Genomic DNA, 24,328 nt, shown 5'->3' with positions numbered 1-24,328 from the left:
ATGACAGACAACAAATAGGCCAGCGTGATTGGCCCAGAGCGCACCTGCAGAGCATGGGAAGGTAGCCGGGAGCCCTATTTTGAAGAGCTCTAAAGAATAATCAGGAAGTTTGTATCTGATTCTAGAAATAATAGGGAGACACTGGGGATTAATGAGTAGGAGAGTCCTTTTGGGAAATCCTGTTAGTATTTATGTGGATTGAGGTGGGAAGAGATTTGAGGCAGGGGAAACAAGTCCCTGAAAGAAGCTCTTCCAATCACTAGGAGCAGAGATGAGGAGGAACCAAATGGAGGTGGCAGAGGGGGGCGGGGAGAGAAGAGGACCCTTGCTAGAGAGACTGAGGTCAGATAGCATGGTTCCAGGGCTCTCCTAGGTCGTTGGCAAGGGAGTCTAGGAAAAACAGGCACCGGATGAAGCTGGGACATTAATAACTTATTCCCCCTTTTTTTATTGGCTCCCAAATAATTTTTGCCCTTTTGCAGAAGTTTGGAAATACTTAATCCCAAGGCATTTGTAGACTCCAATGTTGGGAATCAGGTTCCCACCCAACCTCAGATCACAGAGACTTCATGGGCTCTGGTCATACCAGCAAAACAAAGCCTGGACTTGGGTTCAAGTTCCACCACATGCAAGCTCGGTGGCCTGGGACGAGCCAGATATTTTCTCTGAGTCTGAATCTCATCCTTGGTCAAGGAGGGATTTTTGTGTCTTTGGACAACACGTTGAGAACTGGCAAAGGACTCAGTGGACAGGCCCATGGCTGTTGTGGAAGCTGGGTGCAGGAGCTGCTGGGAGGAAGGTCCCCAAGGCCCTTTCCAGACAAAGGCGATTCTCCTTGGTAGAAAAAATTCATCAGCACAAAAATTCATGAGCACATCTTGTCCTCCCTTCTCATCCTCCGTGCTCATTGAGCCGCACATTGAGAAGACCTTCTTTGAATGTCTTTTCTCCAGTATCTCTCCAAAGCCCCTTCATCTTCCCTTCTGGGCTCGGGCAGGTGCCGTCTCCTCCGCGAAGCATTCCCTGATTGATCCCCCAAGTCTTACGTAAACCCTGGATCTGGTCTCAGCTTAGACTGAGCTTGAGTAGATGCTTCAGGGGGAAGAAGACCAGCCAGATCTGGACCCATCCGGGTCTTAGGATAGAGAACACGAGCTGGACTCAAGAGACTCTCGAGCGCAATGCCCTCATTTTACCAATGAAGGAACTGAGGATCCTGAATAAAAAGAGACCCATTCACGGGCATTTGAACTGTAAGTGCCAGGACTGGTACCGGAACTGGGACGATCCGGGCTTTGGGAATCACTAAATGAGGCAGCCTTTGACGTCCGCCTGAGCCATCAGAAGTCACTCTGGGCAGACCCAGCCTAATTCCCCGCGGGGTCTCTTAGGAAGGGCTGCTTCTGTTTTCATGCCCGTGGTTTAGTCTAGTAAATTATCCCTGTTTAGGATATTCGGCCCAGTGCCTCAGGAAGTCACAGAGTGTTGGGGGTGGGGAGCTGAGGTACCAGACTTCCGGGGCACGCAGGCACAATTCAGTCCCCATACACGGCAGGGGCAAAGTCCATGGAGTACTCCAGACCACTCGCTGGCTGGGGGTCTGTCCCCAGGGAGCGCCTCTGCCCTCAGATTGGCAGGGGGCGCAATCACAGGGCTTCCGGGCGAGAGAAATGATTAACAATCAGTGATTTGGGGGACTCAGATCCCCCGTTTCTCCACCCGCATTTCAAGGCCCCAGTTTCTGAAAGCTGAACTCACCTCCTCCATCGACCCCAACCCAACGTTACACGGAATCTCTCATCCAAGGGGAATCCCACTCAATGGAGCTCGGGTGGGGGCAGACCCATGGCTGGGGGTGCTCTGGGTACAGGGAGATGGCGTGATGTCACAGCCCCCCCCCCCCCCCCCGCGGAGGGGCCCCTTCTCTCGGCAAAGCCCACCTCTCATCAATCGCTCGCCAATCAGACCGAGGACCTGACTCTGAACACGCCTCCTCCCAAAAGAACTTAGGAGCCTTTGATGGTGGCTCTAAGAGAGGGCCCGCCAAATGGCCATCCTTCTATTAAAATGCCGGCGTAGTCACTAACCGGATCAAGGCCCCAGACTCTCTCCCAGACCCTCTCAGCCGCCCCTGGGTGGGGAGGGGCAGGTGAGCCCCAGGAGGAGCTTGGGGGCCAGCTCCTCCCCCCCCTTCCTATTGCCCTTGGGCCAGTCTTGGGTCCCAGCGGCTCCTTCACTGCCATCAGGCCCCAGGTCCCCCGGCTGCTAAGGAAGACGCTCCCCGGCTCGTCACAACTCAGATTTTATTACACAGCAAGTGGGAGAAGGGGACGTTATTCTCAGGGAAATGTCTGGAATGGAAATAATTAAAAAAGCCATCCTCCAAAAAGTACACACATTAATGTATATCTTCTCTTCATTAAATATATATCTGTTTGGCAAAAAATGTTAGACTCTTTTGTACAAAACAAAAACAAAAACCCTCGCAGATCTCTAACACTCGGGACGATTACAGCGATGGAAATCGGGGTGTCTGGCGGCTCCCCGAGGCCGGGGGATCCCAGGGAGAAGCGAGAGCCCTCGCGAGGAAGGGGCCGGGGGCGAAGCCAGGGGGAGGGGGAGGCATTCGGGGCTAGTCTGCGTGTGCGGGAGTGCGGGCACACGCGGGGGTGAATGTGTGGGTCTGTGTGCGGGTGTGTGTGCGTGTGCGCGAGTGCAGATACTCGTGTGTATGTGTGTGTGCGTGAGAGAGAGAGACAGACCGAGAGACAGAGACAGAGAGAGAGACAGAGACAGAGAGACAGAGGCAGAGAGACACAGAGAGAGAGAGACAGAGAGAAAAAAAGACAGAAACAGGGACAGAGACAGAGACAGAGAGACAGAGAGACAGAGACAGAGAGAGAGACAGAGAGCCGAGAGGAGGGAGCTACAGAATGCTAGAACAGAAAGGCAGAAAGAACACAGAGGGGAAGAACAGAGAGAGAAACACACACAAAGAGAAAGAGAGAGACATAGAGAGGTAGGGGAGGAGAAAGGGACAGAGAGAGACGCAGAAAAATGCACAGAAAAGGGGGGAAAAGAGGGAAATACAAGGACAGATACAAAGAGAAAAAAGTGGGAGAGGAGGAAGAGAAAGAAAGAGGAAAGGAGACAGAAGAGGAGAGATAGGGGAAGAGACAGAGAGAAAAAAAAAGAGAAGAAAAAGGAAGAGGAATAGGAGGAGATGAAGAAGGGGATGAAGGTGGAGGAAGAGGAAAAAAGAAGAGGAGGAGGAGGAGGAGGAGGAGGAGGAGAGGGAAAGGAGGAAGAGGAGGAAGAGGGGAAGGAGGAAGAGGAGGAAGAGGAGGAGGAGGAGGAGAGGGGAAGGAGGAAGAGGAGGAAGAGGAGGAGGAGGAGGAGAGGGGAAGGAGGAGGAGGAAGAGGAGGAGAGGGGAAGGAGGAAGAGGAAGAGGAGGAGAGGGGAAGGAGGAAGAGGAGGAAGAGGAGGAGGAGGAAGAGGAGGAGGAGGAGAGGGAAAGGAGGAGGAGGAAGAGGAGGAAGAGGAGGAGGAGGAAGAGGAGGAAGAGGAGGAGGAGGAAGAGGAGGAGGAGGAGAGGGGAAGGAGGAAGAGCAGGAAGAGGAGGAGGAGGAGGAGAGGGGAAGGAGGAGGAGGAAGAGGAGGAGAGGGGAAGGAGGAAGAGGAGGAGGAGGAGAGGGGAAGGAGGAAGAGGAGGAAGAGGAGGAGGAGGAGGAGAGGGGAAGGAGGAAGAGGAGGAAGAGGAGGAGGAGGAGGAGAGGGGAAGGAGGAAGAGGAGGAGAGGGGTAGGAGGAAGAGGAGGAGGAGGAGGAGAGGGGAAGGAGGAAGAGGAGGAGGAGGAGAGGGGAAGGAGGAAGAGGAGGAAGAGGAGGAGGAGGAGGAGAGGGGAAGGAGGAAGAGGAGGAAGAGGAGGAGGAGGAGGAGAGGGGAAGGAGGAAGAGGAGGAGAGGGGTAGGAGGAAGAGGAGGAGGAGGAGGAGAGGGGAAGGAGGAAGAGGAGGAGGAGGAGAGGGGAAGGAGGAAGAGGAGGAAGAGGAGGAGGAGGAGGAGGAGAGGGGAAGGAGGAAGAGGAGGAGAGGGGTAGGAGGAAGAGGAGGAGGAGGAGGAGAGGGGAAGGAGGAAGAGGAGGAGGAGGAGAGGGGAAGGAGGAAGAGGAGGAAGAGGAGGAGGAGGAGGAGGAGAGGGGAAGGAGGAAGAGGAGGAAGAGGAGGAGGAGGAGGAGAGGGGAAGGAGGAAGAGGAGGAGGAGGAGGAGAGGGGAAGGAGGAAGAGGAGGAGGAGGAGGGAGACCACAACTAGGGGCTTCACAATTTGTGCTTTGAGTTAACAGACTGGAGGGAAGCTGGGGAAAGGGGAGGGGCCTAGAATGCGTCAGGAAGAGGAGGGGGCGGGGCTGGGGCGGGGCCTGGAGCAGGCCGGACAGAAGCTGGGGGTGCGAGTCCAGCGCTTCATCCTCTGGGCTCAAGCCCGGGCGGTGGAGCTCGGAGGGGGAGGGGGGTGACAGGCGGGGTGAGCCACAATGGTCCGGGTCGCTCCTCCCTCTGCCTCCGGGCGCTCCGGCCGCTCGGTGGGGAGGGGGCAGACAGGGCAGCCGGCTCTGGTGACCCCCAGCCCGGGCCGGGCCCTCGGGCGTCCTCGGGCGGCTCCGTCCGTCCTGGGGCTACAGCAGTGAGAAGGTGGGCGGAGCCTCGAAGTCTCTGAGGGCCAGCGATCGCTGATTGGCACAGAGAGTGGGGGAGGGGCAGGAAGTGCCGGGGGAGGGGGGCAGAGGGGGAGGGGCCCTGGCCGTGTTCTCACTCATGTTTCCAGTGATCGAGGCTGTCTTTGAGTCCAGCGGCCCCGGGGCGGGCGGCCGGCAGGGGGCGCCCTCAGTTACAGTCGTACACAAAGTCGTAGTTGCTGGGCTCCTTGGGGATGGGGGGCGGCGCGTCCGGGATCTGGATGTTCTCCAGGTCCAGCAGCCGGAGCTTGATCTCCATGCTGAGCAGCGTGTCCAGGTCATTGCGGGTGAGGTCGCTCAGCATGTCCTTGCCCAGCAGCGCGTTGAGGCCGTCCGTCCAGATGCAGTACTGTGGGCCGGGGAGGGAGAGAGCGGCTCGGGTTAGCGCCCCCTGCCGGCGGGCTGACCCAGCCGCAGGAGGGCTCCAGGGGGATGCCAGGGGATGAGCACAGCCCCCCTCTCCTTCCCCCCCTCCCCACCTCCCCCGCTGAAAGCCAGTTAGAGCCTCATGGAGCTTAAGGGGGGACGAGGGAGGGAAAGGGCTGGGTGATACACACGCTGCTTCTGTGTGATGTGCAGCGTGTGCAAATATACACGTGTGCAGAGCAATACAGTGTGTGGGAGAGCTTACAGGTGGACACAGGCATAATCATGCACTCTACATGTGTGTCTAGATGTGTTTTGTATGATGCAAATATACACGTGTGCAGAGAATGCACACTGTGGGCTGTTTGGTGGGCACATGCACTCAATGCACATGTATCCAGATATGTTTATGCATGATGCAAATATACACGTGTGCAGAGCAGCACGTGCCTGTGTGGATGTTCACGGCTGGATGGACACACACATATATACACCCGATACATATGTATCTAGATGTTTCTATGTGCATAAACACACACAAATAGATGCACGTGTGCACACATGTAACCAAATGGAACATTTATAAACACACAAGGAGAGCCATGTGCACTCGTGTGTAACATACACACACAAATGTGCAGACACGCACCGCATACTTATACATAATGAAGCCCCAAACCTCCCGCAGACACGTGCACCTAGAACTACCACAGCCTGGAGCGCTTCTGAAAATGACACATGCTTGTGTATAACATGTAATTAAAGGAGCCGCGCAGAACACGCACAGACAGAACGTGCACAACTGGGGGGGGGGGGGACGCGCCCACACCCGCACAGACTCGCTGCCCTTGGGTCAGGATTATCCTTCCAGGGAAGGACACTGAGGAGGGATCTGCTCCTGGCCCCCCTGGGGCTCCTGAATGAACTTTCCTGTAGCCCCGAGAGTCTGCGGTCCACCCCCTGTCCCTCTCTAGCCCTGGGACAAGCCTTGGAGAACCCGCTGAGCAGCCTGGCCCAGGCCTTGGGAGTCTCTTCCCGGGCTCTGGGGCAGCCTGGCCCCGGGCTCAGGGGCAGGGACACAGACACTGCGCCGAGCCTCCTCCGAGGAGGGCACTGAGGCCAGGGGGAGGCAGTGGGGATGAAGGCCGCTAGTCCCGGCCCGGTCCCGGCCCTCCCCAGACCACCGGGAGGCCAGGCCTCCAGGGCCGCTCCCGGTTTTGTCTGCGCTTCTGCCCACGGAGTCAGCAGGATCAGGGAGGCGGGAGGGGCGCCGCCTCGAGCAGAGGGAGGCCAGCCTCCGCTGGGGGAGGAGGCCGTGGACGGCCCCTTCTGGGCGGGGCCTCCGGGCCTCGGCGTCCACCGCGGCCCTCACGCCGGCTGCCCCCACCGCCAGGACTGCAGGGAGAGGCCCGCTTCCCACCCCTGGCAGCTCTCTCCCAACGCCTCTTCCGAGTTCGCGCTGACGGGCGCATTTTAAATATAGCTCCGGCGTGTTTTAGCGGAGAAACAAATTATACGTGCGGCAAATGTCAGCGGGAGGCATAAAGGAGACGAATATGAAATTCTGACAGCAGAGAGTCCCGAGCTTGTTAAAAGCCTTGTTTTTTCTTTTGGCAAAATTCGTGGCTTTAAATGATTTGTAAAGGAGAAAACTGAAGACAGAGAACAGTTTAATTTGGGAAATTCTGAAATAAGCTCCGAGGGCTGACGGGAGCCCCACGCGGCCGAGCCGGGAAGCGGAGGGGCCGGCCTCCCTGGGCTCTGGGGGGGCGGGATCTCTGCGTGGGGAGGGAAGCCTGGGGCTGGGGAAAGGCTCCCTGACAGCGGCCACTCCCCCAGAGCCTCAGAGGGGTCGGGACTAGCCGGAGGAGATGCCGGGGCGGCCTCCGCTCGGAACCAGCCAATCGGCGTTTACTAAGCGCGTGCCAGGCTTCCAGTCAGCACCCAGCGTCCAGAGAGAGGCAAAAGTCCCGGACCAACCCCGGCCGGCAAGGCCCCGCCCCAAGGCTCCTGCGTCCTAGAGCGGCCGCGCGAGGCTGAGTCCGGAGGCCCTGAAGTCAAGCCCAGCCCCCATGGGCGTCACGGAACCTGCCTGCCTCAGTTTCCTCATCTGTAAAACGGGGATGGTCATGGGGCATCAAGCGAGGTTGGACGTGTAAAGGGCTGGGGGGCAGCTGTTCTATTGTTAGGGCCTGACAAAATGCTGGCCCCCCTTTCCCGGGTTTGAGGGCTCAAAGGCCTTGCTTGGCTTTCTTAGGACATTGGTTTCTTCCCACAGTATGAGACCCCTTGCCTTCCCACATCCCCCCTCATTTCACGCTGGTCCTCCCAGTGTGAGCAGCCCTTACCTCGTGCTTATCAGGAGCGATGAAATTCAGCTGGCAGTTTGAGTCATAGAGGATAGAGAAGGCGAGCTCCAGGACCTCCTAGAATGACACAGGGGGAGGGGGTCATCAGCCTTGTTACTGCTCTGCAAGGGGAAGGGGTCATCAGCAGGGGGCAGGGGGAGGGGGGTTGGCAGAAACAGGGGAGGGGGATCATCAGTTTTCTCAGTGCTCAGCAGGAGAGCAGGGGAAGGGGATCATCAGCCTTGTCACTGCACAACAGGGGGGCAGGGGAGGGGGATCATCAGCAGGGGGCGGGGCAGGGGAGGGGGATCATCAGCTTTGTCACTGCTCAGCAGGGGGAGGGGAAGTGGAATCATCAATCTACTCAGCAGGAGGCAGGGCAGAGGGAGGATAATCCGCTTTGTCTCTGCACAGCAGGGGGGGAGGATGCTCCAGAGGGAATTTGGGGGGATTATGGAAGGGCCCTCGAGGTCTCAGACCACCCCCATTTCTCTCCTGGGGAAGGTGCACCAGATGCCCTAAGGCCAGATGTGCCTCTAGGGAGCTCCCACTTTCTGGGAAATCCCCCAGGCCGAGAACTAAGGTTGTAGGAACAGGAGATCTCAAGCACCAGAGTCAAAAGATCTGAGTTCAAATCCTGCCCTGCTCCATAACTGCTGTTAGCCATGGGCAAGCCAAGCTGGGAAGGGCCTTGGGAAGGGCCTTGGGAGCCGCCTGGCCAGCTTATACTCAGAAGGAATCCCTGCCCTAACAGACCGGAGAGTGGCCAGGCAGCCCAGGGCACTGGAACACAGTGTTTCGTGGGCCTTGATGAACCTCAGGGCCCTCTTCACTCCTCCCACCGCTGATCTGGCTCCCTCGGCGAGCAGCCTTCTGGGTACTGAAGACAGGGACTCTGTCTTGTCCAGGCTAACCCTCCCCCAGCTCCCTCAGACAATAACCTCAGTGCACAAATAGGAGCCCTTCACTCTCCTGTTTCCAGTCCTCCAAACACCCTCATTCTTAAGAGAAGTGCCCCAATAGGGAAGGCAGAGGACGGGGTGGGGGGGTCACTTTCCTGCATCCTTTCTTGATGGAGTCCTAAGTCTCACTGGCACTACACTCTGACTCACACTGAGCCTGTGGCCCAGACCTGACAGTGTCGCCCTTTCTGCCCAAATCATGTCCCCATTTTGACCTTCGATATGGGATGAGACGTAAGCCTATGTCGAGTTTCTGACATGTTATTTTCCAGTTTTCCCAGCAATTTTTGTGAAATGGTGAGTTCTTATTCCACAAACTGGAGTTTGGGGGTTTATCAAATATTGGATTACTATAGTCATTGATCATTGTGTCCTGTGAACCTAACCTATAACTCTGATCCACCACTCTATTTCTTAGCCAGTACCAAATGGTTTTGATGGCCACTGCTCTATAATAGAGTTTTAGGTCTGGTACTGCTAGGCCCCCGTCCTTCCTTGACATTCTTACCCTTTTGTTCTTCCAGATGAATTTTGCTATTATTTTTCTACTTCAATAAGATAATTTTTTGGCAGTTTGGTTGGTGCAGAACTGCACAAGTAGACTAATTTAAGTAGAATTATCATTTTTAATGTATTAGCTCTGCCTACCCATAAACACTGGAATAATTTTTCCAGTTATTTAGATCTGACTTTACATGTGTGAAAAATGTTTTTTAATTATGTCCATATAGCTCCTGGGTTTGTTATAAGCAGTTAGATGCCAAAACATTTTATTTTACCTACATTTTTAAAATTTCAAATGGAATTTATCTATCTCTTGCTATTGGGGTTTGTTAATTATATATAGAAATGCTGCTGATTTATGTAGATTTATTTTATATCCTGAAACTTTATTAAAGCTGTTATTTCAAATAAGTTTTTAGTTGATTCTCCAGGGTTCTCTAAGTATACCATTATATCATCTGCAAAAAGTGATAGTTTTATCTCCTCTTTGCCTATTCTAATTGCTTTGATTTCTTTTTGTTTTCTTATTGTTAAAGGTAACATCTCTAATACAATATTCAATAATAGTGTGAGAATGGACATCCTTGTTTCACCCCTGCTCTCATTGGGAATGCATCTAGCTTCTCTCCATTACAAATTACTAATTCTTAGTTTTATTAATTAGTTAAATAGTTTTCTTAGTATTAATATTGCTAATCTCTCCTTTGATTTTCAGAATTTCTAATGAAGTCCCAAATCTCATTGTCTATGACATTACACTATTGACTCATATTGAAATCTCCAGATCTTTTTCAAAACAACTGTCATTAAACCATGCCTCCTCTAATACATGAAAAGTATTTTTTTAATTCAACAAAACTTTTCTTTATAGGACAAGACTTTTTTTTTTCTTTTTTAGTATTTTTTCCATTTAATTTCATCTTAGAAGTTTTAGACTAATGTTTTTTTCTGTCAAGATTCTTTGGATTCCGAATTGGTCATACATTTTGTTTCATCTACCACTCTTATAAGCCATATACCATCAATGCCTTTATGCAAGTCATTGATAAAGGTGTTAAACAGCCCAAATTCTGGCTTCTCCCCTGGGATTGTCCTCTATCCCTTAAGAATCTCAACTTTTCCATCCCAGAAATCAGTTCCTATTAGTGAGAATCAAATCCAGAATAGATTTCACCCTTTTAAAGGATGAAATTATCCCTGAGGTGGTTGGAGGGGAAGAGGAAAAAAGAAGAGGGAGAGAGAGACAGGCAGAGAGAAAGAAAAAGGGAGAAAGAGAGACAGAAAGGGACAAAGGGAGAGACAGAAACAGAGACACAGAGAAAGAGACAGACAGACACAAACAAAGACAGAAAGAGACACAGAGAAAGACAGAAGAGACACAGAGACAGAGACCCAGAGACAGATAGAAAGAAGAGATCCAGGGGAAGTCTGGAGCCCCAAACTCTCTATCAACCATCTGTGCCAGGCTTTTCATTCACTTCTGTCTCCTTATCTACCTCCTGAGCAGGTGGTTTATATTATGCTCCAAAGACAGAGCCCCCCCCCTTTTAGGTAGGAGCAGGTCACTCACTAGGACTAAAGGTAAGTTAACAAGTGGTAACAGGGGAGGGGCTCCCCAGGCTCAGTACAGATGGAGGAGCTGCAGATCTCACTGGGAGGTGTCTTGGAGGAAAAAGTTGGGAGCTACAATACTCCCTTGTGAAGGGGGATGCCCCTTGCTCCTGGGGCACACTCACCCCCTCCCCACAAATGTTGCCTCTGGGGGTCCAGCCTCGGGCCAGTGCCCCATCATACTGCCCCCTGGTGCTGGGCCACTCTGGACACTCCTTCATTCAGGTGCTACCTGGTTATTGGCTGAGGTGATGAAGAGCTGGGACAACCTCAGCTGCCATTTTTAGGCTCTTTGATCCAAGTTACCCGAGTCCATTTTCCTCCCATCAGGAATGACCATATCCCTGCACCCACCTGCACGGCCTCATCTCGGCCTGGAGGGACTTCCAGGCTCAGGACACCGCTAAGGGGGCTTTGCCAGTATGGCCCAGGCTCGACTAATAGAGCTCAGTGCTGGCAGCTGGAGGGGGACGAGCTTTTGGCCATGATAAACCCCCCTGTCCTGACACAGAGCATGGGGTAGATGGATAGGAAGTCTACCCTCTTCTCTCTCTCCCACCATTTCCCCCTCTGTCTCTCTCTGTTAGTTCAAACCATTTCATGGGTCCTTGTGTTACTGGATGGATCCATGGTGTCACTGGGTGGGGGGCTCACTCCTCAGGGCAGCACATGGCCCTCTTCTCCGTGCTTCCCCTTGGGGTCTGGTTCCTGCCTTCCATGAGCCCACCCAGAGGAACCTCTTACTGCCTGGAGGCCTCCCTGCTAGAGGGGCCGCCATCTCCCTTGGTGGGTGGGTGGGTCCCACACTGACATTCTAAGTGGGACAGGGAGATGGCCAGTGATGCTCAAGAGTGAACTGGCCTTTATGGAGTACCTACTGTATATCTGGGGCTGTTTTAGCCTCAGGAATTGAGAGACAAAACCAGCTTCTCTGCCCCTCAAGGAGTTTCCATCCTACTGAGGACAAGTCCCTGGGTAGGTGCCTATAGGCACGTTAGGGAAGGGGAGGGTGCAGGGGGCACCCAGTGAAGAAGGGCTGGGAGCAGATGGTGAGCTGGCAGTAGGCATCCTTGCCTGTCTCCCTATGGGGATCCTTGGCAAAGCGAGGATCCCCAGGTGCTGTAACCAGGGCCTGTCTTCTGGATGTTCTCGGTTCTGACTCCGGACCGCCATCTCCCAGGACTCCCTTTAATGAATTGCTCTTATTTCGTTGGGTGGTTTTGTGTTACAACGGGCCTCCCCCTAGCTCTGGGGTCTAGCCTCGCACTGAGGAAGGGGCCGCCCCACGGTGAGGTAAGATGAGCATCCCCCCATCAGTCTTTCCCCCGGCACAGGGAGGAGCTAGTCGGGATGCTGCTGAGGGGGACGGCCGCGTCTATGCGTAGGGGAAGCCCTGGTCATCCCCTTCAGCCTGGTGGTCGGTGTAGACGCGGCAGGGCTGAGCTAGTCCCCGGAGAGGGGCTGAAATCCCGGCAGGGCTGAGGTAATCTCCCGCCGATCACTAAGCGCTCCCCTGACCCAGATCCCGGATAAATCTTGGCTAGAAATGAGGGTTTAGCCGTCGTCCGCCAGGCCGCTCTGAGGGCGCCCACTCTGGGCTCCGCTCCTGCCCGCCAGCTCTCACCCCTGGAGGATTTCCCGAGGCTCAGTGCGCCCGCAGGCCCCAGGAAGCCGAAGCCGCCCAGCCCCTGGGCCCTGAGCTCAGCAGACCCCCTCCCCCCCACGGACACGCCTTTGCACCCCATTCTCCTCCCACAGCCGCCAGGGGCTCAGGGAAGTCCCGGGGCCTCCACGCAAAGGCGCCAGTCTCCCCGGCCCAGCAGCCTACCTTGTTCTGCTTCAGGGCGCCTTTCTCCTTCATGTGTGGGCAGTCCTTCCCCGTCACCACAGCTTTGATGTCGGCCACCGGCACTGCGAAGCACAAAGAACAGCGTGGGCTCCGTGCCCGAGCCGGAGCCGCTGGGGGAGGGGCGGGGAGCCCACGGGTGCCCAGCCCGCCTGCGCCCCTCCCCCGCCACCAGGCTCCTTTAATAGAGCCTCGCGCCTCCGTGCACTCACATGCACACGCACTGACACACATGCGCCCACACATGCATGCATTCAGCATGCACATACAAGCTCACGGTGCACTCACACCCCTCCCACATGCGCACCCACAGCCACACACGCGGTGCAAGCGTGCACTCACACAATCTATACACCCACGTGCACACATCGTGCTCACACTCATCCACACCCCCCACTCACCTGCACACACACGTGCACACGCACACCTAGTGTCAGCTTCTGTTTGCCCATCACTTCCCTCAGACTCAGCATCCCCAGACGTTTTCTCCTCTGACCCGCCCCTTCCGGCAAGTGCGCGCTGGGGGTGGGGCCTGTGATTTCGCTCCCACTGGAGCCCCCCCCCCCCAGCAGGTGGGCGCCCCCAGGGCAGGCCCAGATTTGTGCTCAGCAGTTCCTCAGGTTTGACTGACCCCGCCCCCCCTTTGCTTTTAGGAGAACTTGGGCGGCCCCTGGAGCTTGTGCTCCTTAATGTGGGGAGCGCCTCCCCAACCCCACCCACTGGTCACTCCCCCTTTAAAAGCCCACACTATTGCCCACGGGCGGTGCGTGTAGTGGCCAAGCCCCCAGGCAAGGAGCCCCCTCTGGCTTCTGGCTCACAACACCGGCGACAAGGGACACCTGCTGAACCGTGCACAGCTGTCTGAGCCCGCTGCTTGCCCAGTCAGGCTGCAGAAGCCTGGGGGGCCGGTGGGGCTCCCCGGAAACAGGCTCTCCATGGACCTGCTGTGTCCCAAATCCCCCTCCCAAGAAGGCCTCCAAACCGGGCTGGCCTCGGCCACACAGGGAGGGAGGAGCAGACCAACGAACTGAAAGGGGTCCCTGCCAGAGAAGCTGGCGAGCTGGCTGATGCTGCTGGAGGGCCGAGGAGCTCGAGGTCACTGACGCCCCCAAACCCACAGTGAGAGACAGAGAGGGAAAGGAAAATGGGCGCAGGGGAGCGATGACCAGGACCAGCTCCCAGGGTCACGGGAGGAGAGAGCTCTGGGATGGGGGCTGAGCCCTTCTGGAGCTGGGGGTGGGCTCCAGGAAGATGGGGTGGGGGACTCCTGGGGGATTCTCTGCAGCTGCAGAGCCTCCCAAAGGTGCTCCTTCCTTACACACACACACACACACACACACACACACACACACTCACACACACTCCCCCCCTCCCCCCAGTCTCACTGGGTTGGAGAAAATCTGAGGGAAGGGAGAAGCCCCCAGCCTTGGAGGAGGGGGATGAGAGTCTGTCAGACACTAGGGAGCTCCCACCCCTAAGTGTGACCTGTATGATCCTGGCTGTGTGATCTTGGCCCAGCACTCAGCCTCTAAGTAAGAGTCCCCCAGGGAACTGTCCCAGGTGCTGACAGCCACCCAAATACAGCTTTTGCCAGAAACCAAGAAGGGGGAGGCAGAGTTCCCTCTGCCCCAAGATTCCGCAGGCTGGTCCCATTCCAAACTGAGTGACTATGGGGGGGGGGTGTTAGGGGCCTGGGGGCCATGGCTCAGGGGTCGTGTTTCTTCCCAGAGAGCCTTCCCACCAGGGCAGAAGCTTCCTGTGATGACGAGAAAACCTAGGTGGAGACGGGGAGGGGCTTCTCAGGAGGGTCAGGTATGAACTTGTTGGCCATAAAAGGGAGCGGGAGCCCTTGGTGGCCCCTGACTTCCCTTGGAGGGGCCCTCGGAGAACGCCCTGAGCGCCGTCCCCGCTGCTGCCTGTTTCAGACCCTCACGGCCTCGCCCTGGTCTGGAGCCCTCAACCCTCCGGAGCACGACTGGCACCCGCAGGCTGGCTCAGCTGCCCCCACCCCACCGGGCAGACGGTTAAGGACAGCGCTGCAGGCATTCAAATGAACGCAGCTCAAGCAGGAGGTGGAGCGTGACAGGGGCAAAGTTTGTCCCAATCCTGGGGAAGACCCAGACTCCAGGGAAGGAGATTTCTCTCCTGTGAGACTTTGGATAACAACGGGGACAAACGGGCCCCTGAAGTTGCCTTTTCCTTGGTGTCCCATCAGATTCCAAGGACACCCACCATCGCCACTCCCTGCCACCAAGCCCTGTCAGGGTCGCCTCCCAGAGGCCTGGCGCTCATTGTGGCCACACCCACACAGGGGTCAGCCCCAGGGACGCGCTGTGGACGTCCCAGCCCTGGCCAAACGGCCTTGCCGTTTCTCCCCCAGGATGCGTTGTCTCCCCTCTCCAGGCCTTTGCCCAATGGGTGTGCCGAGCCTGCATGCCCTCTCTTTCCCTCTGACCCTCAGAACCCCTCGATCCCTTCACTGTCAGCTCACATGACATCCCGACTCCTCTGGCTGTCAGCGCTGCGCCCGCCTCAAAGTGACCTCAGACACCTGCTCCTCGCGGGCGGGTCCTGGGCCTTTCATTTCTGAAAGCTCTAACTCAGCAGCCCTTGATGACTGCTCACCGGCTCAGGCTGGATGGAGCACCAGGGGTGGGAGTGCTCCCCACCGAGCATCGCAAAAGGGGCTCCAGAGCCCAGAGGGGGTGACTCACGTTTGTCCTGCAGGGAGTCGTGGGGCACCTCGCCCTGGGGGCTCTCCTCCAGGTCTCCGTAGTGCAGCACTTTGTGATTGGGTGATAGCCGACAATACCAAAATTTGTCTGTGGGAAAAAACACGGGTTCACAAGGTGAGCGATTCCCCCGACTCCCGACAGTCACGATAGTAGCCTGAGCAGCCGGGGTGTGTGTGGCGTTCGGTCCTGCGGGATGAACCGTGTCCACCCTGGAGAGCCCTGCCCTCCTGTTGGTCACAGGCCCTCCCCTCTGCTGTGGGGAATAAAGCTTTGATTAGGCGCTAACTCTCTCAGCCGCTAGACTAAGTGCTGTGAAAGCTACAGAAATGGGGAAGTGGCTCCAACTGCTGATCTCTGGGAGTCCGTCCTCCGGGGAGAAGGTGGAGGCAGAAAAATGGGAAAACTTCCAGGTAACCTTGCTGGGGGGGGGTGAATGCAGCAAAATCTCCTTTAGCAACACGAAGCACAGGCACAGAAGCAGGCCCGCCACTAGTGTCTGCCCACCATTACTGTCTGCGGAATAAGGAAGTAATGATGGACGAAGGACCGATTAGCAGGCAGGACTCTGGTTGGGGATGCTTCGAAAGAAAGTGTCCCACTGGTTTCAAGCTTCTGGAGGTCATAGGACTGAGTACTTTCAGCTCAGTGACCCCAACTTCTGGTCCTCGCTCTCCTACCACAGACACAGACTCCTGCTTTCGGGGGGTACGCTGCCCCCCTCTCCCTCCTGCCTCCCCCTTGTTCTCTCTTTATCACAGTGCTGACCCACTGCTTGTCTCCTCACAAGCATCCTTTGACCTTTCTTCATCTCTGCCTCTGATGCTTTTACTTTTCTTCCGCTTCTTATAACCTGGCCGTATTGGACCTTCCCTCGTCCTCCTTCAGTTGGACTCTGCTGACCGCTCCATCCCCCTGGATGTGCTCCCCAGAATCCTTGGATCTAGGAACTGGAGGGGCCCCTCACTGAGGGGCCCATGAAATATGACCCCCATTTCAGTGAGGAAACCGAGGCTTAGAGTGGTGGAGACTCTTTCCTGAAGTCATCCAAGCAGGAAGTGGCCGAGCTGGAAATTTGAATCCAGGTTCTAGGACTCCAAATCTCACACCCTTGATCCTCTTTGTTCCTTTGGTTCCCCCTCTTGCTTCTTCCCCTAGTTCTTTCCTTTCCTTCTCCTTCTCCCTTGCTGGTTCCCCATCTTCTCCAATGCCAGAGCTTCTCAAGGTCTGCTCCCCCTCCCCTCCCTCTTTATACTTGCCTCCTTGGCCATTCCCACAGCCCTTCCAACATGGGTGCTCATCTAGCTGAGTCCTGACCTCTCTCTGAGCTTCCTGTGCACTGTGCATGGTAAGGTCTTGCCACAATGTCTCAACAACACTTTAAACTCCACACACCCCAAACCCAGGCCGTCAGCCACAAGCACGTGTTAAACGTCAGTCATGAGACAGGTTCTGTGCTGAATGCAGAGGGAGCTAAAAAAGAGGTAAAAGGGGGGAAGGAGCCCTGAGTTTCAAGAAGCTCCAATGAGGAGAGAGCACCTAGAGAACCAGGAGGTACCTGTAGTCTAAGTACCTGGAGGTACTAAGCAGTCCAAATGGGAGGTGATTTCATAGGGAAGGTACCAGTAGCATGTGTGTGAGTGTGTGTGTGTTTCTGGGGAGAAACAAAGAAAGGCTTTGTGCAGAGGTGGGCTTGAGCCGGCCCTCCTGCTCCCCTCGTTATCCCCCTGGGGGCCTTTGTTGGCCTGGGCAGTTCCAGGCCCTGAGTGAGGCCACAGGGAGAAAGGCTGCCAGCCCCTTGCAGAAGCCTGGAATCAAAACCTTCATTTGTGCAAAGCCAGGCTTGGGGGGAGCATTTTCCCTCCAGTTGTGTCTAATCTGATATTTCTTGAATGGGAAATCTCTTGTGGAAGAGAAGGAAGATTTCCCAGGTAGAGTTTTCTTTTAGAAATGGACCAGACTTCATTTCAAACTGTTAAGTGTTTTAAAGAGAATTTTTTAAAAAGAGCCTCTCGGAAGTTCGGCATGTGGATGAGAGCTGTGGGTTTAGCACCTTGGCCAGCTGCAGGGGGAGCTCAACGCTTTGTGGGCCTTTCCCACGGCCCCCAATACAGGGGCTGGGCCCTAAAAGACAAATGTGGAGGCCCAAAGCAGGAGTGTAGGAGTCGGGGTGGGGGGGAGCAGAACGGTAAGGAGTCGCCTCAGAACGGCTCACATGGAGCTGATCACGGCTCCTATTTCTGTGAGGACATTTGGAAGAGGCAGACGTGATTATCCCCAGAGTTCCCTATATGAGTTTCAATCAGGCAAATGTATCATTATCTATTTTCCATAAGGAGAAGAAATGAGCTCATTAATCAGACTGAGAGCTCCGGAGGAAGGAGGGCGGCTGGGGCCGTTAGCAGCGGTTTCTACGGCCTCCTCTTGGTGGGAGGACACCGGGTTCAAGGGCCGAGGTGAAATGGTGACACGGCTTCTAAAGAATCAGCCCTCGGGGTCTGAACCGCCGTCCCTCCCGGCCCAGCTCCCTGCTCAGTACCTGGCTGGGTGCTCTCTCCTCCAGCACATCCAGCAAGGGAGCGACCTGCTGCAGTGGGGGGCCAGATGCCCGTTCTACCCTTTCTCACGGGATCAGAGAACTGGCCCCAGATCTGTCCCCCTGGGTGCCCTCTGCTGCTCTTCCAGCTTCCTCTGGGAAAGGTCTCGGGACGATGGGCCTCTGCTCGTCTCGGTCTCTGCAGAGTTATTTTCTCTCCAGCTACCTTTTCTGTTTAATGCCGTTTGATGTTCAGCCACCTTCCTGCTAAAACAAAGGCGGCTTAGTTCTCCATGGGGTCCGCCCGCTCCCTCCCCGGGTGCCCCACGCCTCGGGCTCTGCCATCTTGGATGCTGAGCCTCACTCCCAGCAGCATTTCCGCCGGGTCTCCGGGCACCGACGTTCCCATCTGACTGATGGAGGCAGGCGGTCGGGAGCATCTTGCCAACTTGTCCCCCATGTCTTCACCTTCTCTGTCCTCTGTGCAGATGCTGCCCCTTGGCTCCAATTACTCCAGGGGTCCTTTGGCTTCCGCTCAGTGTTCCATGAAATTGTGTTGCTCGTTGCCCGTGGGTGTGGGGGAAAGCCAGCTCCTCAGTCTGTCTGTCGGAGGGGCCTGGGGTGCCCTTCTGCTCCCCTGTCCCCCTGCACCTTGGGGTGTCAGTTAGAGCGAGGACCCTGGAGTGGCCGGATCTTGGCTGCTCTAGGAGGGGTCAGCTTGGGCCATGGGATGAAGATGCTCCCCAAAGACGACAAACAGGGGAGTTAGTGTTTACCGGTGGTCCGAGCACGGCTTCCTTCTGCACCTTCTGCGCTGTTTCCCCCCGGTTGACCTTGGGAGGGCAGAGCCCACGTCCAGTGCAGCTCCCCCAGCTCTCAGACCTACCCCCAGGCATCTCCTTTCTAGGCTGATGGGCCCCACTCCCATGACAGATAATCTCCCAGTCCGGCCAGTGTCCCCTTTCTGGTCCCCCTCATCAGGACCCATGCCAGTTGGTCAGTGCTCTTCCTCAAGTGAGGTCCTGAGGGCTGGCGACATTGCAGGCTACATTCCACAATATTCCGAGGGGATCTGGCAGGGCAGAGGACAGCCGGACCCCGCCTTCTCCCGCCCCTCCTCCATGCTGATCATCCTACTTTTCCAGCAGTGAAATTTAAAGTTTCACACATTTTGGTGTTTATCGTGCAACTGAAATGCTCCTGGTCTCCCGAGATCTTTTTCACATGAACTGATTTCTGGCCAGGTCTTATCCGTTTTGTAATTATCCGATTGATTTCTTGGGCCCGAATCCAAGGATTTACATTTACTACTGTCACCCTGATGTTTCACCTTATTAAGACTTGGCCCGAGGTTCCGCTCCCGGAGCCGGCATGGATCCCAGTTCTCCATTCCAAGGCTCCTTCCCAGCCTCTGCTTTCTGCGAATCGGAGAGGCCGCAGGCTGTGCTTTCATCCACCCCCACACTCAGCAGAAGCGGGCCCAGCTCCTCGGGTCTAGGGACTGCCCTCCCCCCTTCCATTAATCCTTAAGCTCAGCCTGGCTTCCCGGTCACACTGGTCTGGCCCCCCCAGGCTGAGAGCCCTATTAGACGCTTGATGAAGCCCAGATCCACCACCTGGGAGCATTCGCCCCCCTGTTCGGAATGGCCCAGTGCAGGACCCCCTTCCGGGCGCCCCTCCCACTGTGGGCAGGCGCCAGCCCCCGTTCTCTGCCACAAGTGGGTCTCACGTGGGGCCCGCCACATACCTTGTCTCCTCCTGGAGTTGAGCTTCCTGAAGCAGGTGCCCTCGACAAGGCGATTCAGCCGCTGTTGTTTGATCAGCTCCAGGATCTCAGGCTGGATCTTCTCCTTCAGTTCCCTGTAACCGCCAACAGAAAACACGAAATGGATGGAGGGGGTGGGGGGCACAAGGTCATACCCTTCCCACTCCCTCCACTCCCAGGCAACGGCCCACGTTGGGGCATTTTATCGGTCAGAATTCCTTCTAATCCACAGTTCGTGAGCCCCCACCAATGGGCTTCACGTTTAGCAGTCTGCCATAAGATCTACAGCACATTAAAAACCCCTAACAATTTAATTCAATAGCAACATAAATAAAATAATAGTAAAACATTCCTCTTCTCTCCCGAGCCCCCAGATCCAGGTACGGATGGAGGAGCAGAGTTTGGAGACTCGTGATCCTGACAGCTGATTCTAGATGAGCTTCTGAGACAGAAACCCCAAACTCGGCTCTCCCAGCACCTCTGCCCCGGGGGCGTGGGACCTTCACGGTGAGGGCCAGCGGACCCCGTGCAGGGGCTTAAACACCGACAACTTCTGTCCTTTCCTACTTTCCTCAAGTTCCTTGGAAAATACTGGGCCCCCAGTGAGACACACACACTGTGGCTAGCACCCACCCCTCCCTCACCCTCAGGCGTCCAAGCTTAACGCTGCACTAAGACTTTGGGACACCCGTGGACATTTCTTCGTCTAGAGCTGCCGGGCCTGAAAGCCAGTCCCCAAGTTTTTCCGCGTTGTGCTTTTCTCTAGAAGGCAAACTGTCGATCAGAACAAAACCGTCCAGATCGCGCTTTACTCTGAACTTAAAGAGCACTTCCGGGTTAGCAGAGCACTTGTGGATTCTCTCACGAGCCTCCCGTCGACCTTATTAATTCTGATTTCACACATAAAAGAACGGAGGCAGCAGAGCTGAAGAGAGCGGCCCAGGACGGGCAAGTCAGAGAGCAGCCGCGTTTGAACTCGGGGCTCCCTGGGCCCCGCAGTCGGCACTGCAGCCACCGAGATGCCAAGAAAGAACCCTTGTCTTCAGTGCTGACTCCACTCTGTGCCCCAGTCTGCTCAGCTTTAAGATGGGAATCCCAGAGCCTCCGGGGGCTGAAGGAATGAAGAAGTGAAGTCAGCGTGCCAGCATCTTGAGTGAATGCAGTGCCACGTGTCAGCACCCGGTGATGGGGCGCTCATCAGTGCGGGTCTCCCTCCACCAGTGCAGATAGCAGCCCACGCTTCTCCTACATCAGCCAGCGGGGCCCTTCGGGAACCATGGCCCCAGTCCCCGCTCGGGCTGCCCCTGCTGGCCCCTAACTCTTGCTCAGGACGGGCCTGTCCTATTTTGTTATAAAAAACTGCAGAACGACCGGGGCACCCCCTTTCCCCAGTATAAAGCAATTTCATTTTCCCGCGTGGGACTGCCCGCGGTTCTACAGCAGAGTCACCTGGACCAGCTCCTAGAAATCCCGAGCAGCTCATCCAAGGCCATTCCCCAAGGCTAAACTGGGGGGAGGCGGCCCTGGTGGGAATTATTCCCTTCTTTGCAGTTGCCACCCCCAGCCTGGCACATAGTAGGTGCTTAACGAATGCTTATCGATTGGCTTAAATTCAGATTTAAGGAAAGTTTCTTTGAAAAATAAAAACATAAAAGCTCCTGTTCCCTCGTTCTCGGATCAGTTGTTGAGATACACGGGGGCAGGATTCGTAATAAAGGGACTCGGAAGGACTCCAGAAGCAGCCTGGCCCCGAGGGACCCGGGTGAGAATGTCCTCTCCAAAGTAAGAGGGGCCAGCCTCGAGGGGGCAGGACCAGGCCGGGCGCACGCTTTGGGCTGGGCTGCACCTAAGGCTGTAGGGAAAGCCCAAGGTCGTGGGTTTGGGACGACCCCATGGGTAATTTAGCGTGGGGAACATGGAGCTGCCCGTGTGGAGGTCAGGGCCAGAGGGGCTACGGGGAGAAAGGCCGTCCTCCCCTCGGAGAGACCAGCCTGGGTACAGGGGACTGACTCATCATCGGGCCCCGGGGCTGGGCCGAGGGCAGAGCTGGGCCGGCCTGGCACACGGGGCCTGACTGCTGACCATCAGCACCGCCCACTTGGCCAGTCCACCTGGCTTGATCTTCGCCTCCAAAACAAGACAGAATGGCTTCCAAAAGCCCTGCTTCTCCTGCCCATTAGCAACTCAATTAGTGCTGGATGCCCTTCCCTCACTCATTAAAACTCCCAAAGTGGAAAGTAATTAATGGCACTGTTCTCAGAAAAATAATCAAAGGCAGAGAAGTAGAGCCAAAAAACCTCCCCCCTTCCCCCCAGACCTTGGAAACTTCCTCCTAAACAGTATCTGCTCACGCCGTGATTGGTCAGCCAGGAGGGTCCATGTCTCTACGATGGACAGCTCCCAGCCCCGGCACAGTGCCGAGTACACAGTAGGTGCTTCATAAGTGCTTATTGCCTGAATTTAGGGAGAGGCTGGTCAGAGGTTGTACAGGACAGGCCGGGGCTGCCCCGCGGTGGGGCTTGTCCCTCTGTTGTCAACGAGGGGATTTCGTCCCCTGCGTTCTAAGACTCAGCCACATCTGTCCATGTTTTCTTGCGTCACAGAGATAGCCTGGGCTCGTGGAGAGAGGGTCCTTCAGCCTCTAATAGCTCATGGGCCCCTGGCTGCCATCTTGGTGCCACAAAGGGCATCGGCCCGTGACCATTCCACAGAGAAAGAACAAAGCTCGCTGAGGAGCTTGGGAAAGGTCAGACTCATTTTTATCAAAGCCAAACACCTGGAGGAGGGTTGGCCAAAGCCGGGAGGGGTCTAAGCCAGCGGGTGGGCAGGCCCTGCCAGGGGAGACGCGGGCACTCAGGAGGCAGAGGGCACCGCACAGCCCTGGCACAGCAGAAGCGCCCAGGAGCCGCAGGGGCTCGGAGCCAGGCCCGGGCACCCGACGCGGAGGGAGGCGGCCCTGCCCGCGGAGAGCTTCCCTGGGGCGAGAGCGAGCCGTCCTGGCGTCCAGCCAACCGAGGGGGCCGACTTACAAGATGGGCCGAGACTGGAAATCCTCCTGGTTCATCCTCTCCGATTGGCGGATCTTCAGGATTTCCGCGTAGCTCAGGTTCTGCAGTTTGCTCTTGAACTGGTCCAGGGAGCTAGGCTTGGTGGTCAGCGCCCTCATGATCTGCTCCTTCACCACTTGCATTACCTGGGGGCCAGAGGACACCGTTACTGACCGGTGGGGGGGCCAGGGCCCGGCATCCCCCCCCACGGGCTTCGGGCCGACTCCCTGGAGGGCCCCACAGCACACGTACACACTCACACTCACACGTAATCCCACACGCACACAGTCACACTCACACTCACACTCACACACAGTCACACACTCACACTCACATTCACACTCACACATTCACACACACACTCACACATTCACACTCACACACACACGTAATCCCACACGCACACAGTCACACTCACACTCACTCACACTCACACACAGTCACACACACTCACACTCACTCACACTCACACACTCTCACACACTCACTTACTCACACTCACACACACACGTAATCCCACACGCACAGTCACACACACACTCACACTCACGCACACTCACACACACTCTCACACACTCACTCACACACACTCACACTCACACACACTCACACGTAATCCCACATGCACACAGTCACACTCACACTCACTCACACTCACACACTCTCACACACTCACTCACACTCACACGTAATCCCACATGCACACAGTCACACTCACACTCACTCACACACTCTCACACACTCACTCACACACACTCACTTACTCACACTCACACGTAATCCCACATGCACACAGTCACACTCACACTCACACACTCTCACACTCTCACACACTCACTCACACACACTCACACTCACACACACTCACACGTAATCCCACATGCACACAGTCACACTCACACTCACTCACACTCACACACTCTCACACACTCACTCACACTCAAACGTAATCCCACATGCACACAGTCACACTCACACTCACTCACACACTCACACACTCACTCACACACACTCACTTACTCACACTCACACGTAATCCCACATGCACACAGTCACACTCACACTCACTCACACACAGTCACACTCACACGTAATCCCACATGCACACAGTCACACTCACACTCACACAGTCACACTCACACTCACACACAGTCACACACACACTCACACACTCACACACACACGTAATCCCACACGCACAGTCACACTCACACTCACTCACACACACACTCACACACACTCACACTCACTCTCACACACTCACATACACATTCACACACACTCACACACACTCTCACACACACTCTCACACACACTCACACTCACACACACACTCACACTCACACGTAATCCCACACGCACAGTCACACTCACACTCACACACTCACACACACACTCACACTCACACGTAATCCCACACGCACAAAGTCACACTCACACACACACACACTCACACTCACATACACATTCACACACACATTCACACACACACTCACCCACACTCTCACACTCACACACTCACACACTCACACTCACACACTCACACTCACACACACACTCACACTCACACGTAATCCCACACGCACAAAGTCACACTCACACTCACACACACTCACACTCTCACACTCACACACTCTCACACACTCACACTCACACACTCACACTCACACACACACACACACTCACACTCACACGTAATCCCACACGCACAAAGTCACACTCACACTCACACACACTCACACTCTCACACTCACACACTCTCACACACACTCACACTCACACACACTCACACTCTCACACTCACACACTCTCACACACACTCACACACTCACACTCACACACACACTCACACTCACACGTAATCCCACACGCACAAA

General features: G+C 55.7%; 1 protein-coding gene across 4 annotated transcripts in view; it reads right to left on the bottom strand.

The window, feature by feature from the left end:
* Positions 1-4,668: 4,668 nt before the first annotated feature.
* The window catches only part of ELMO1 (engulfment and cell motility 1), a 220,402-nt gene continuing 200,742 nt past the window's right edge, over positions 4,669-24,328 (bottom strand). For all 4 annotated transcript variants that reach the window (XM_074284521.1, XM_074284523.1, XM_074284522.1 and 1 more), the window contains 6 exons: positions 22,434-22,597; positions 19,387-19,499; positions 15,086-15,193; positions 12,354-12,436; positions 7,449-7,526; positions 4,669-5,083 (listed from right to left, as the gene is read on the bottom strand). In XM_074284521.1, coding sequence (XP_074140622.1) covers positions 4,883-5,083; positions 7,449-7,526; positions 12,354-12,436; positions 15,086-15,193; positions 19,387-19,499; positions 22,434-22,597 — 747 coding nt within the window. In that variant the 3' untranslated portion in view covers positions 4,669-4,882. The remainder of the gene's footprint in view (positions 5,084-7,448; positions 7,527-12,353; positions 12,437-15,085; positions 15,194-19,386; positions 19,500-22,433; positions 22,598-24,328) is intronic.

The sequence above is a fragment of the Sminthopsis crassicaudata genome, chromosome 1, assembly GCF_048593235.1.
Source record: "Sminthopsis crassicaudata isolate SCR6 chromosome 1, ASM4859323v1, whole genome shotgun sequence".
NCBI lineage: Eukaryota > Metazoa > Chordata > Mammalia > Dasyuromorphia > Dasyuridae > Sminthopsis > Sminthopsis crassicaudata.
Note: the sequence above shows the minus strand (reverse complement) of the source record. Positions and strands in the feature narration are given on the sequence as shown.